General features: G+C 41.5%; 1 protein-coding gene across 7 annotated transcripts in view; it reads left to right on the forward strand.

Moving 5' to 3' along the window:
- The window catches only part of adam22 (ADAM metallopeptidase domain 22), a 390,158-nt gene that overhangs the window by 69,180 nt on the left and 305,826 nt on the right, over positions 1–15,152 (forward strand). For all 7 annotated transcript variants that reach the window (XM_087987353.1, XM_043690348.2, XM_043690349.2 and 4 more), the window contains exon 4: positions 4,050–4,116. In XM_087987353.1, the coding sequence (XP_087843479.1) occupies positions 4,050–4,116 (67 nt within the window). The remainder of the gene's footprint in view (positions 1–4,049; positions 4,117–15,152) is intronic.

Raw genomic sequence — 15,152 nt, forward strand, 5'->3', positions numbered from 1 at the left:
AGGATGATACACTATACCTGAACCCATGAAGTAGTGAATAGAGTGTACCGTATTGAAAGAAAGATAAGCAAAGCACTATTACTTATGGAAATAATTTACATCTATGGAGGCAGAGTAGGGAAAAGATAAAAGGAAAGGGTTAACAGGGCAGGTTTGGGAAGATGCAGTGAGACAGTTTGTTGGGTCGGTTAGGAATGGATCAAGGTGTCAGAGAGAGAACAGACCATTAGCAGCTGAAATTCGGGGGTGGGGTGGGGGAGACCTGTTTGGTGGTGGCATTCTCCTAGAAGTGACAGAAATAGCGGAGGATGATTACTTGAATGCTGCACCTGGAAGAAATTTAGGAACTGGAACAGATGGACTAAAAGGTCTTGTAAACTACAGTCAGGGACCAGGGAGATGGAAAATGGGCCTTGAATTTCTTTTCTTTTCCAAGCTACTTAACAACTTCCCCCCCCCCCCCCACCCAACCCAAATCCTGTGTGTTACTTTTACCATTTAAGATTCACTAGTTTATTTTCTTTAATTGAAATATTACATTCATAATACAGCTTCCATGTACTTTGAATGTTTATGGTTTTTAAATATCTGTTACTGAAAGGCTGTAATGGTGCAGGGGTAGTGTCCCTACCTTTGATCCTTGAGGCCTGAGTTTACCTGCTCCACACATGTATCATAACATGTCTGAATAGTTTGATTCAAAATATGCTCATCATTACCAGAGAACTCTTTCTGCCACAGTCCTAGTGTCCCTGTCTCTGAGCCAAGGTACACAGGTTCAAGTCCCACCCGTTCCAGAGATGTAACATAACATCTCTGAACAGGTTGTTGAGAAAATATCTTCATCCATTACTGACACCATGACAGTGTGTCTCAGTTTCAATGATAAGAAGTGAATGTACTGAAAGAAGCTTATTTTAAACAAGCGTATCTACAAAATTAATTGGCTTGAAGTTGAAAAACAAACCTTTGTTCTGACTTCCATTGAGACCAGTAAGTTTATTCACAAGACTGGACAGTGAAACAGGGAGTAAACCATGGGGTTCATTCCCCCAGTCCAACAAGGGCCATTGTTTACATGGAGTGGTTAAATCCAATTATCAACTTGAAAGAAGCTAAGAAGACTGACTTCTGATCATTGATGTACTACTGTGCATGTTTAAAATATGTAAATAGATATCTTGTTCACACGTTTAAAAATGCCAACCGTGACATACCTTCATGAAATTATGGCTCTCCCAAAAATGACAGAAATTCTCTGGGTGGCTCAGTGTCTCGTGGTTAGCACGTTGCTTCACAGCACCAGGGACCCGAGTTTGATTCCGTCCGTGGGCGACTGTCTGAGTGGATTTTGCACATTATTTCCGTCTCATGGGTTTTCTCCCATACTCCAAAACTGTGCAGATTAGGTGGGTTGGCCATGCTAAATTGCCCATAGTGACCAGGGCTATGTAGGCTAGGTGGATTAGCCATGGGAAATGCAGGGTTAGAGGGATAGGGTAGGGGGGGGTGGGTCTGTGTGGAATGTTGTTCGGAGGGTTGCAATGGTCTCAGTGGACTAAATGGCCTGCTTCCACACTGTCGGGATTCAATGAAACAAATACTGAAAATCTCAAAAGTAGGGACTTGCTGTAGCCTGATGAGAAGTCAGAAACTGAGTTTCAAATCCACACTAAAGTCTCACTTCCAGTATCAAGGGACTTCTGCAATGCCAGAGGTGCTGCCTTTCAGAATGTGAAGGCCTGGTAGTATGCAAACACTGCCGATTCACATATACACTCACAATGTTGTTTAAATTTAATTCTCCAAGGCTAGAAACTAACTCAGCAAACTGCGTAAGGGACCATGTCAACTGTGTGTTCAGTCACATTGTTTCAGCTACAGAATTAATTTCATCTTGGGATTTTTTAAAAATATAATGATAACTTGCTTAAATTGTTGTTAAGATTATTATGTTCCATTAACATAACTACTCAAGTAATACTCAATATGTTAGTGGAAGAAATAGATGCCAAGACTCTTAAACTACCTACTGTCTAAATCTAAATCTACAACTATGATGGAAAATGCTTCATGTGCTTGATTTTTGTCATTATATTGGCAGTAAAATCCCTCTACCACACAAAAAAAGTTATTTCTCAATACAATCCACAAAACTCACTCATCACTTGTATTGCTTGGAACACTTCTTGTGACCACCTCTGTAGTTCATCGATCAGTTTAAAGAGAGAATTTATCAGTTAAATCATTGGTAGACAGTTACAGTGTTGGATGTTGCAGGAGTCGATATGTTCTTCCCTAGATCTCTTTGCATCTGCCCAAAGATAGGGAGATATCAATTTCAGAAACCTTGATTGTATGAGTCTTGATACAGTCGTTCCAGGTTTTCCCAGGTGAATGATCAGTATACAGCTAGTTAAAATTGCACATGTTTTATATAGAACAGGAAGATTTCCCAAAATGGTATGTGTGGAATATATTTGCTCAAGCCCTAGCCCTGGCTTGCTGTGTCTTAACAATGGGGGATTGGTAAAGTATCTCTGAAGAAGAGGACACTTGGAAGATATCGCAACTTTCCTTCCTCGGAACAAGAGAATCGGGAGAGCAACTTTGAGATCCATACAAATAATTTAGACCTCTTTTGTCAAAATCTTCCAAATTATGAAATTGTCCTCTGGAGCATCATCCATCCTGTAAACACTCCTATTGTAATCTGGTGCCTGTGAGAAATATAGTTGTAAAGCTGTCTGAAATTGATCAGAGCTCTCATCCGGCTGCTTTGGGTTCTAAAGAAATTATGTCGTGGATTTAACATAGTTGGGTTTCATCAGATCATGTCAAGCAAATTTATGTTGACATTGTGTACCTGTACCTGAAAACTGCTCACAAAATCTCCACACTGCCCCCCAACCCCATCATGTTAAATACTTCAATGGGATGATCATGTGCAGAATAAACTTTTTAAATTGCTGCAACACTTCACAACAAACCTGCAAATATTTGCACTTGGCACAAAATATTACCATCTGTACTCATGTAAAAGTCAACCCCTTATTTTTGGCCAAAATATCTTGCATTTTCCATATATCTCATGCAAATGTTAACCTTACTATATCGCATTATAAACCTCTTACAAAGGAAACTACATGTTCCCATTAATCCACTTCAACGAAATCACATTCATTCATTCATACTAGTAACTCTACTCATTGCTCTCTTTACTATATCACATCTCTATTCATTCGTTTATTCATTTATAACTCTACTTAGTCCTTTAGGTTTACGACAGCACGTTTTGATGAATTAATTAATTATTTCAAACTGAAACTAAGTCTATCAGTATTATTGCACTTTGTTTACTATACATCCAAAAGTTAATATCATTAAAAAGTTAATTATTTTAATTGCGCCATTATATCTGAATAAAAATGAGATATATTAGCTACATATATCTTTAATTCTTTGACAAATTTGTGAATGTTGCTAAGGTTCATTACATATGAGAGTAAATGGGAGGGAAACGGAAGAGTTTGGCGGGAAAGTTTAAGATGCTTACACATTCAGACTTTAATAAATGTTTCATTTTAAGTGTGCCATTATACCAGGCCAGGATCATCTTGAACAGTGTGATTTTGCATGATTTCAATGAATCTTTGGCATGTTAAATTTTCGTACCCGGTGTATATAAATAAAATTTACTACCTTCTTGTTTCACTTGCTTTTATCCGGTAATTACCTTTACCATAATTCATTATGTTTTTCTTCTTTGCCCGAGATTAGTTGTGTAATCAAATCGACTTCTGTTAATAATACAGTATTTCAGCATGAATTTCAGCCCCTCAAAATTAGTGCCAGTGTAATAGTCGACCTGAGAATTTAACCTTAAAAATAGTCTAAAAAATTCGACTTTTACATGAGTATGGTATTTTACATAAACTCCTTGTGGTAATGAAAATATCACTTTGTAAGTAGATCTCATTAATGTAAAATTCTTCACCATATTAAATATTTCACTATCGACTAATTTACTTACTTTTCTTAATTCCTAGTGATTTGCTGTCCTCCCAGTATGTGGAGCACACTGTTGATGCAAGGGGAAATTCTGTTCAGTCTAGGGTAAGTCTGACATGAATTGGGTTTTTTTTGTGTTAGCTTCAAAATATCACACGCTGTACAAGACTTCTCAGATTTGATCGGATCTTCAAATGTTTTTGGGAATATTCACAGACTGTCTCCGCACTAGAGGCATATATTGTCTAAAATGAAGCAAAATTAAGCAGATTCAGCAGTGTCCACTATTATCTTGTGTTTTCAAATGCTTTTAATCCAATGTTATTCTTAAGAATGCTCATTCACATGTGTTTTATGAAGACATAGTATCTATAAATGCGTATTAATACTGTTTTTCATTCCTTTAAATGTATTTTACGAAGCTATTGTACATTTATGTGCAATGTATACATATATTTTAAGAGTGTAAAATTTACTTGGACATTTTATGAGTCAGTGGTCTTCTGATTGCACAGTGCTATGGTAGCAGTGATATATTCACTCAAGGTATGACACTGGAAATAATGTAGGCACCTTGCTTAATCTTGGCTTCTGGTGTCATTTAAGATTGGGTTCAGGTAGGAAAAGTTTGTCATGGTCATTGTCTTTCATATGAAAGCAGAAATTGCTGGAGAAACTCAACATCATCTATGGAGAGCAAGCAGAGTTAACATTTTTGTTAACTGAAGTTCACAAAAAAGAGGTTATTGAATCCAAAGCACTGACTTTGGTTTCTATCCACAGATGTCAGACCTGCTGAGTTTCTCCAGCAATTTCTACTTCTGTTTCAATTTTCCAGCATCTCCAGTTCATTGTTTTAGTCTTTCACATTTACTGAAGAAGCTACATTGTTTTCTTTAAAGAGAAGATTGAGAAGAGATTTGATAGAGTTGTTTAAATTCTTGGATTAAACAAAGTAGGTAGAAAAAAAATTGTTTCCGTATGCAGAAAAGTCAAGAAGTGATGGACACAGTTTTAAAGTGATGAACCTAAGATAATGAGGAAAGCCTCATTTTTTTTATGCAGCAAATGGTTACAATCTGGAATGCAGTTTCTGAAAGAGTGGTGCAAGCAGATTTGGTTGTGGATTTAGGGAAAAGAATAAGAAAACAAAATCTAGGGCTTCTGGGAAAAGTTGGAGTATTGGGACTAGCTGTATTGATCTTGTAGCCTTATTTGTTGTTGCTGTTCAATGAACCTATGAGTGGAACATTCATGAGGCACAGGGAATTTTGTTTTGTCAGCCAGCGGAGAGCCAGCATAAGACCAATGCTGCCTTTGCCAGGGATGGTTCGTTGACTACATGCCATCCAGACATTGATGGCACTATCAATGGGCTTTCACCTGGAATCAGGATCCTAAGAAAGTAAATCCTGCCCAGTGAGAGCTGCCAACCTGGCAGTTCCATAGAGAAGGCCATGTTTGATGCAGGATTTACACTCCATCAGAGTGTTAGGTTAATAGGGGGTGTGTGAAACAAACTATTAATATGGGGTTCCCCAGTTGCTGGTTGCAGGAAGGTGAGGTGGGCGGTGGTTCAGGATTCTGGCTCCCAGCAAATACTCCCCTACCTGTTTTGCAGGCCCTCAACCAGGCAATGATTGCCTTTGATTGTGAGACCTTCTCCCCTCTATATCCCCCACCGCGGCCCCGATGTGACAAGTTGCCCACAAGACGCCAGTAATCATGCACCTCACATGATGACAGGCCCCAATTCCAACTGGGTTAATCCCAACAGTAGTGAGCTGACACCCATTAGTCATCCTTAAGTAGACACTCAAGGGCCTCAGTTGGCAGTGAGGCAGGTCAGTTCATAGAATCATAAAATCCTTGCAGTGTGGAAATAGGCCATTTGGCCCGATAAGTCCACACAGACCCTCTGAAGAGTAACCCACCCAGACCCATCCCCTTACCGTATCCCTGTAACCCCCAAGGCTAATGCACCTAATCTACACATCCTTGAACACTGTGGGAAGTTTAGCATGGCCAATATACCTAACTTGCATATCTTTGGATTGTAGCAGGAAATCGGAGCACCCGGCAAAAATCCATGTGGAAAAGTCAGCTGACCATGGACTTTCCACTCCAGAACTTAATTTCAGTGGAGGGGAGAAGATTGTGGGGGTTTGACTGCACCACCAGTTGGCCTTCCCAATTCCAAATTTACCAGCTCCAGGACTTCTATGGTTTCAATGCTTGGGGAGAAGGCAGTGCACCTGAGAACTGATCCGTAACATTTCTGGTCCATGTGGACTTGAATCAGAGGCACAGAACCAAATCCCAACAGTCATAAGGTTTCAGGAATCATAGTATGTGTTGGGTAATACAGGTTCATGACTATAACTATTCCTGTAAATCATTCATCCACTGTCCCATGCACGAATTGCATATAAAATCTCTGACTTCCTGATTTTTGCCAATAAACATCCAATTATATAGTTAATCTAATGATTATTTACATTTACACATATATTATGTGATGTTATTATACATAGAATCCTAGAACTTACAGGACAGAAGGAGGCCTTTGATCTATTATGTCTGGACCAGCTCCCGAAAGAGCTGCCCAGCTAGTCCTGTTCTCCAGCCCATCTCCATAGCCCTCTAAATACACCACTTGCTAATATATTTCCAGTTCTCTTTTGAAACCTACTGTGGAAGCCCCGCCAGCACTCTCACAGGGAGCACATTCCAAATCCTAACAACTCTGAGTAAAGAAGTTTCTCCCACTTTTCAGTCCTAGTTCTCTTGCTGACAGTGTTGAAATTGTGACCCCTGGTTACTAGTATCAAGTACTAATATCAAGTATCAATATTAGTATCAAATACTAATCTCAAGTATTGGAACCAGAATATCCTTCTTACCCTGTCAGTATTGTTCATAACTTTGAACACCTCAATAAGGTAACCTGCTAATCTTCTCAGCTCCAAGGAGAATAAACCCTAATCTTTCCTTTTTTTTCCAAAATCTATCATTGGTGGTCATTTTAGTAAATCTCCTTTGAACTCTTTTGAGTGCTTTAATATCTTCCCTTAAATAAGATGCCCAAAACAGAACACAATATTCCAAATGTGGTCTGACCAATGATTTGTAGAGATGTAGCATCACTTCCTTGCTTTTTTACAGGTATGCCTGTATTTATAAACCTAAGGATCCAATAAGCCTTCTTAACAACCGTTTCAACTTCCGAGCCACCTTCAGAGAATCATGCTCCCGTACTCCCCTGAAAGCTATACCACTGAGCCTGTGTTGTCTCTCCATGTTTCTTCTGCCAAAATGCATTACCTCACATCCTTCTGCATTGAAATTCACCTGCCAGGAATCTGCCCATTTGGCCAACTTGTCAAGTCACTCAGTATCATCCTCATTATTCTCCCTAACTTAGTATCATCTACAAAATTAGATATTTTGTTCTCAATACCCATCTTCAAATCGCTTATGTAAATCAGGAAAAACACGGTCCCAACACTGATCCCTGGGGAACACCACTTTCAGTTGATCTCCAATTTACTGTCTGTTTCTCAACTTCTAATCCATGCTGCCAAGGACTTACAATCCCAAACATTTCTCTTTTGCTAAACATGTGGCACCCAATCAAATGCTTCCTGCAAGTCCAAATGTGCAACATCCACAGCAGTGCCCTCATTCACTATCCGTGTCACCTCATTAAAGAACTCAGTGAAATTTGTCAGACAGGACCTTCCCTTGACAAAGCTATATTGACTGTCTCGTATTAACTTAGTTTTCTCTAAGTGTATATTTGTTTTATCCAGTATTCTTCTCTCTATCCGTTTTCCCAGTATTTTCATCAAGCTGACAGCTCTATAGTTTCTTGGGTTATATCTTGTCCCTTTCTTAACGGTATCACATTTGCAATCCTCCAATCCTCCGGGACTAATCCTATTTTTGGAGACGCCTGGAAAATTTATGTCAAATGCTTCACCATTTGCTCCCTTATCTCTCTCTGCAATCTAGGATGCATCCCATCTGGACCTGGTGACGTCTGTACCTGGAGTATTGCCAGCCTTTTTAGTACCTCTTCCTTATTAGTAAGTTTGCCTTTGCCTTTGCTTCAGTGAGCAGCTTGCCCTCCTTGTTTCTTATGGGCCCCATTCTATCCTTCACTAATCTTTTACTATTAATATTTATAAACCTTTTGATTAAGGCTTTCTAATATAGTGCAATTTCTAAAATCTCATGACTTTGTAAGTTGTTTGGAATTTGCTAGCATGCCCCTTTTTCAGCCACTAATGGAGCCAGTAGGAAGATTTTTTCTGTACTGTCTTCAGCGACACTATATTAGCTGGTTATGGGCAGTGTCAGAAAATTAGGGGGACATGATTTATGCCTGCAAAGGAAATTCATTCTTTGGTTATGCAGGTTGCTGGCAATTTACCACTCAGATATATTGGCTACTTGTGCACTCCATTACTATCCAATGAAAAAAGTTCTCTAAGTCCTCGTGCTATTACAGCTTATCTTTTTTTTATCTGGTTAATGGTTTCTGTAAAGCATAAGATCCTTGAATACTGCCAGAGTAAGAACAGATATGTTAAGATGACTCAGCAGAACTAGCTGAACTGACTATGTCTTACTTTATACTGAGTCTGCACAATGCCAGATTACATGTATCGACAATATGTCACTGCAGGAGTCCTTGGAAAAGACTGATAGTACTATCCTTATTTGTATATGTAAATTAAAAGCAGCGTCATTTAATGTGGTCTTTCTGATTCCTAGGTAATCCTATCTCATTCTGCTGATAATAGGTAATTGAGCCTTATGCACTGCCCACTGCCACTGATACCACCACTAGCAAACAACCTGAGCACTGTACAGCACAAAGTGCAATTTAATTGATCAATATAATCACTACAAAAGGAATAAGCTCCTGAATTTTGGCAGGCATTGACTGCTAGTTGCTTTAGAAGACAGAAGAAGCAAATGCATATAGGGATGAAGTAGCTGGATTCCTGCAATGTTAGATTTGGCTGATACAAATTGATTGTCAGGATGATTGGAAGTAGTGGTGTGGACTCCACCTTATTCAAAGCAATGATTGTGGTGTTGCTGGCAATTTGTTTCTTGATAGCACAAAATGTTTCAGCTGCTTATCAGGCTTTTTGGAATATGGAAACAGGAGATAACTTGGAGAAGACCAGATGATAGAATTGTGCTAAAGCATTTACCATTACCTTCTAGGACATGAGTTTGATTATATTTTAAATTGAGGAGAGAAAGATCTCTTCCATGTTGACTGCAGAAGTTTGAAGTGAAATGTGCTTTGACCAGCTTCTCTCTCGTTCCTAATTGGGTGGATGGTCCCACAGGGCAGCCAAGCAACAGTTCAACATAATTTAATCTTGAGTACTCCATTACCCATCTCAGCTATGTCCTATTCTACCAGTAGAGGTGGCAGTATCAGCAGAAGGAGTTCCTTGGGAATTGTCAACATTGACTCCAGATTCTATGAAGTTTTGTAGTATGAAGTTTAACATAGGCAAGGAGACTCCTGCTTATGACCACCGACTTTCTGGAATAGAGTGGAGCTCCTCGGATGCTGCTTGAACTGCTGTGCTTTTCCAGCACCACTCTATTCCGGAATCTGGTTTCCAGCATCTGCAGTCATTGTTTTTACCTATGACCACCTACTATCATCCCTCAGCTAATGAATCTGTCCCATGTTAAATACTACTTGGAAGAAGTGCTCAAGAAGCATTAGGCAAAGAATTTAGTCTGGATGGTGAGACTTCAGTGTCTGCTGTCCAGAGTGGTTTGGTCGTACCATTGTTTCCCAAACTGGCCTTGTCCTTAAATGGACTAGAGTCAGTGATGATTCAGTGGAACAAAATTGGACATCCCTGGGTCACTGTGAACTATCAGCAGCAGAATTTCTTACAGCCACAGCTTGTAAGCCTATTGCTTGACATATCCCCCCATTCTACAATTACCATCAAGCCAGGAATTGGATAGGTGGAGGAGGAAATGAGGTGCTAACCTGGTAAAGCAATAACATAGCTACTTTGACTCATACCAAATACAAAGGAAATTGACTATGTTTGTTAGAGGTCAATCAGCTCAGCCCTAGAACATCGTTGCAGGAATGCCTGTGGCCCAGCTGCTTGCACAATAGAACCATTTATGACTTTTCAGATACTGAAGTAATCTCTGCCCATGTACAGCAGGACTTGGACAATTTTTAGGCTTAGGCTAATAAGTAACAAATAACATATGCACCATTGAGTGCCAGGCAATGACCATCTCCAAGAAGAGAAAAATCAGCGCTTCCTATCACATTCAATTTCAATGTCATTACATCACTGAAATCCCCACCATAAAAATATTGTGGATTGCTTATTGTGTTTACTGAACTGGACCAATAATATAAATACTGTGACTACAAGCCAGTGAGAGGCATGGGGATTCTGCAGTGAGTGACTCACCTCCTGACTCCCCAAAACCAGTTCACTACCGACAAGGCACATGTCAGCAGTATGATAGGATAGTCTTCATTTGTTTGAATTACTGAGCTGTAATGAACTCAGGAAGATTAACAAATTCCAGGACAAGGAAGCCACTTAATCACCACCCTATCCTTCACTTTAAATATTCACACTTTCCAACACCAGTGCACATTGTGCATTATACACAAGAAGTATTGCAGTAGGTTGACCAGAATCCTTTGACAGCTCCCTCCAAATCCAGGTGGAAGGCCAACAGTATAAGAAGCTTGGGAACACCATCAACTGCAAGTTCCGCTCCCAAATCATACGTCATTGGAACTAGATTGCCATTCCTTTACTGTCACTGCGTCAAAAACCTAAACCTCCTTTCCTAACAGCATTATGGGTGTCCATACAACTGCACTGATTCAAGAAGGCAGCTCACCACTAACTTCCCAGCAGCAATTCGGACAGACCAACAAATGCTAGACTTGCTAGCAGCATTCACATTCCATGAAAGAATTAAAAAGAGTGGGCACATTTCTGGATTGTCAGAGTGCCTATAATTCAACACTGTCAATGGAATCTGATCCTTTGGAGATCAAAAAGATGCTGATACAGGAAGTAAGATACACGATTAAGTGCTTTTTGTATCTGTTGGTAAGCTAGTGGTGATGGAATTTTACCTCTATTCAAAACAGTGTGGTCACTGGAATGCATACTTATAAAATATAATACAAGCAGTACAGCTTCTCTCATATTACCAAGCACAAGTTTAATAAAATAAAAAGTACATACTTCTGTATCCATTTTATCTGTTGAACAGTTTGCTGAAATTTGATTATTTGAGAGATCTGCATTGCTGAAGCAGCGTTTTATTGATCTGAACGACTAATGTGATTTGATAACAGTTAACCTTATGCCAGGATGAGACTTATTGCATAAATAATTCAAATAATCCAGTAAGTGTAATGTTACCAGAGGTTTTTCATAGTGAATGCCCATGCTCTCAGAGTAAACAAGCTATGTTTTGTCTCCAAAATAATTTTTGATTTTGTAATTTATGGTTGATAAGATGGAAATCCTCTTTGAAAAGGCATAACAAACTCTCAAAATGTTATAAGGGGCATTGAAACTCCTTCCAATGTAATTAAAAGATTATTGGGGCATACTGGGAAATTCTGGAGTCTGCACATGCTCAGAATATGACATCTTTTATTTTTCTCCTTTATTTTCTGGAAATGCTACCATACACAACTGAATAATTTTACCCCATCACCAAATCACCATGACTTTTTTTCAGTTAAACACTAACCATCACCAGTAAATCACCTATGTAGCCAATTAGATATTTACATGCAAGGCCTGTTACAGGCAATGCAAGCTGTCAAAGGAGGTAGGGAGAGGAGGAAATCAAAATTGGAGTTGGAGAGGGAAATAAAACACTGTTTCCTCCATGTTGCCCACCTCTCTCTAAAGGCATCGGGAGTATTGGTGGACACTACATGCTCTCTAAGAAGACCTGGGCATGAACATAACACAGAAGAGGGGCAGACAGCCAGCAGGCATCAGATTAGAGTCCATACAGTGTGGAAACAGGCCCTTCGGCCCAACCAGTCGACACTGACCCTCTGAAGACTAACCCACCCAGACCCATTTCCCTCTGGATGATGCACCTAACATTATCGGCAATTTAACATGGACAATTCACCTGACCTGCACATCTTTGGACTGAGAGGGGAAACCGGAGCACCCGGAGGAAACCCACGCAGACACGGGGAGAATGTGCAAACTCCACACAGACAGTCACCCGAGGCTGGAATCAAACCTGGGACCCTGTTGCTGTGAGGCAGCAGTACTAACCACTGATCCACCATGCCGCCCCCTTCCACAGGCCCACTGCCTGAACCTGTTAATAGCCAGTCTGGCCAGGCCCAGGTGCAGATCCACAAGGAGGTTCTCTGATCTGCCCACATCCCTCCGCACCAGATGCCAAAGATCAAGAGTGCAGGCTGAAGTGCAATGAGAAATGCAACAAAAGATTTTTCAAATAACTAAAACATGGCTGCAAATGCCCATCATCTGTATATTCATATATGGTCCATGGACTCCAGAGTGCTGCAAAATGAACAGTTGATGCTGCATCTTGTATGTTGAAATTAGTGATTAATGACTTGTGAACATCATTAAAGAGATCACATTTTCCCCCTTTTCTGTAAAAAATAAACTGTGACAACATTTGTCAGGTGAAATTTAAAAAGTCAAATTAAAATTTGATCCTGGACTTGGGTTAATGAAGCTCTCTGCTCCTTTAAGTGTCCATTGAGTTTGAAATGCCTTAATGTAATAGCGGACACTGGCTGCTCTATTTCCAGGGACAGCTGAGCATGAGTATCACCACAGGAACAAGGCAGGCATTCTGGTCTGAGATCCCAGTTGACTGTGCGCTGCTTGGACCTCTGACTGATCACCATGCCAGGCCTAGGAGCAGCTCCAGGAGAAAGTCTTTCAGTTTGACCACTCCCCTTTGTTGCTGGTCAGATACCTTGTCTCTCTGATTGAAGGGTGACCAACTATTGAGGAATAGCCCCTTTGAGCCATGGTAGAAGGGCTGGCATACTTCAATTAGACAGGAAAAACTGACAGAGTTGAGAGTGTGGTGCTGGAAAAGCACAGCAGGTCAGGCAGCATCCGGGTAACAGGAGAATCAACGTTTCTGCAATAAGCCCTTCATCCAGGCAGTAGAATTTGCAAGCAAGATTGGAGTCTGTGAATCTGATTAGAGCTTGTTGCATTGGAGTGTCCTCTGCAAACTTCTGTGCCTCAAATCTTCAATACAAATTGGGAGGTTTTTCAAATAGTGAAGCCTGAGCTACGGTCCTCTGCCTTTTCGGGATGGTGACAGTGTGCCAGAGTATCTATGGATAGTGATACCGCGCCGGAGTATCTCTGGATGGTGATACCGTGTTGGAGTATCTCTGGATGGCGATAGCGTGTCGGAGTATCTCTGGATGGTAATACCGTGTCGGAGTATCTCTGGATGGTGATACCGTGTTGGAGTATCTCTGGATGGTGATAGCGTGCCGGAGTATTTCTGGATGGTGATAGCATGTCGGAGTGTCTCTGGTTGGTGATAGCGTGCCGGAGTATCTGTGGATGGTGATAGCGTGTTGGAGTATCTCTGGATGGTGATAGCTTGCTGGAGTATCTCTGGATGGTGATAGTGTGCCGGATTGTCTCTGGATGGTGATAGTGTGCCGGAGTATCTCTGGATGGTGAAAGCGTGCCGGAGTATCTCTGGATGGCAATTTCGTGTCGGAGTATCTCTGGATGGTGATAGCATGTCAGGGTATCTCTGGGTGGTGAAAGCGTGCCGGAGTATCTCTGGATGGCAATTGGATGCTGGAGTATCTCTGCATGGCGATAGCTTGCCGGAGTATCTCTGGATGGTGATAGCATGTCGGTGTATCTCTGGATGGTAACAGCGTGCCGGTGTATCTCTGGATGGTGACAGCGTGCCGGAGTATCTCTGGATGGCAATAGCGTGTCGGAGTATCTCTGGATGGTGACTGCGTGCCGGAGTATCTCTGGATGGCGATAGCGTGTCGGAGTATCTCCGGATGGCGATGGTGTTCCGGAGTATCTCTGGATGGTGATAGCATGCCGGAGTGTCCCTGGATGGTGATGGAGTATCGGAGTGTCTCAGGATGGTGATTGCGTGTCGGAGTATCTCTGGATGGTGATAGCATGTCGGAGTGTCTCTGGTTGGTGATAGCATGTCGGAGTATCTCTGGATGGTGATTGCGTGTCGGAGTATCTCTGGATGGCGATAGCATGTCGGAGTGTCTCTGGTTGGTGATAGCATGTCGGAGTATCTCTGGATGGCGATAGCGTGCCGGAGTATCTCTGGATGGCGATAGCATGTCGGAGTATCTCCAGATGGTGATAGCGTGTCGGTGTATCTCTGGATGGTGATAGCGTGTTGAAGTGTCTCTGGATGGTGATAGCATGTCGGTGTATCTCTGGATGGTGGAAGCATGTCGGAGTATCTCTGGATGGTGATAGCGTGTCGGAGTATCTCTGGATGGTGATACCGTGCCGGAGTATCTCTGGATGGTGATTGCGTGTCGGAGTATCTCTGGATGGTGATTGCGTGTCGGAGTATCTCTGGATGGTGATACCGTGTCGGAGTATCTCTGAATGGTGATTGCGTGTCGGAGTATCTCTGGACGGTGATAGCGTGTCGAGAGTATCTCTGGATGATAGCGTGTCGGAGTATCTCTGGATGGTGATAGCGTGTCGAGAGTATCTCTGGATGATAGCGTGTCGGAGTATCTCTGGATGGTGATAGCGTGTCGAGAGTATCTCTGGATGATAGCGTGTTGGAGTATCTCTGGATGGTGATACCGTGTCGAAGTGTCTCTGGATGGTGATAGCGTGTCGGAGTATCTCTGGATGGCGATTGCATGTCGGAGTGTCTCTGGATGGCGATAGCATGTCGGAGTGTCTCTGGATGGCGATAGCATGTTGGAGTGTCTCTGGATGGCGATAGCATGTCGGAGTATCTCTGGATGGCAGTTGCATGTCGGAGTATCTCTGGATGGTGATAGCGTGCCGGAGTATCTCTGGATGGTGATTGCGTGTCGGAGTATCTCTGGA

Source organism: Chiloscyllium plagiosum, unplaced genomic scaffold (genome assembly GCF_037043375.1).
Source record: "Chiloscyllium plagiosum isolate Xiang-an unplaced genomic scaffold, Cpla_swu_hap1 HiC_scaffold_5, whole genome shotgun sequence".
Lineage (NCBI taxonomy): Eukaryota > Metazoa > Chordata > Chondrichthyes > Orectolobiformes > Hemiscylliidae > Chiloscyllium > Chiloscyllium plagiosum.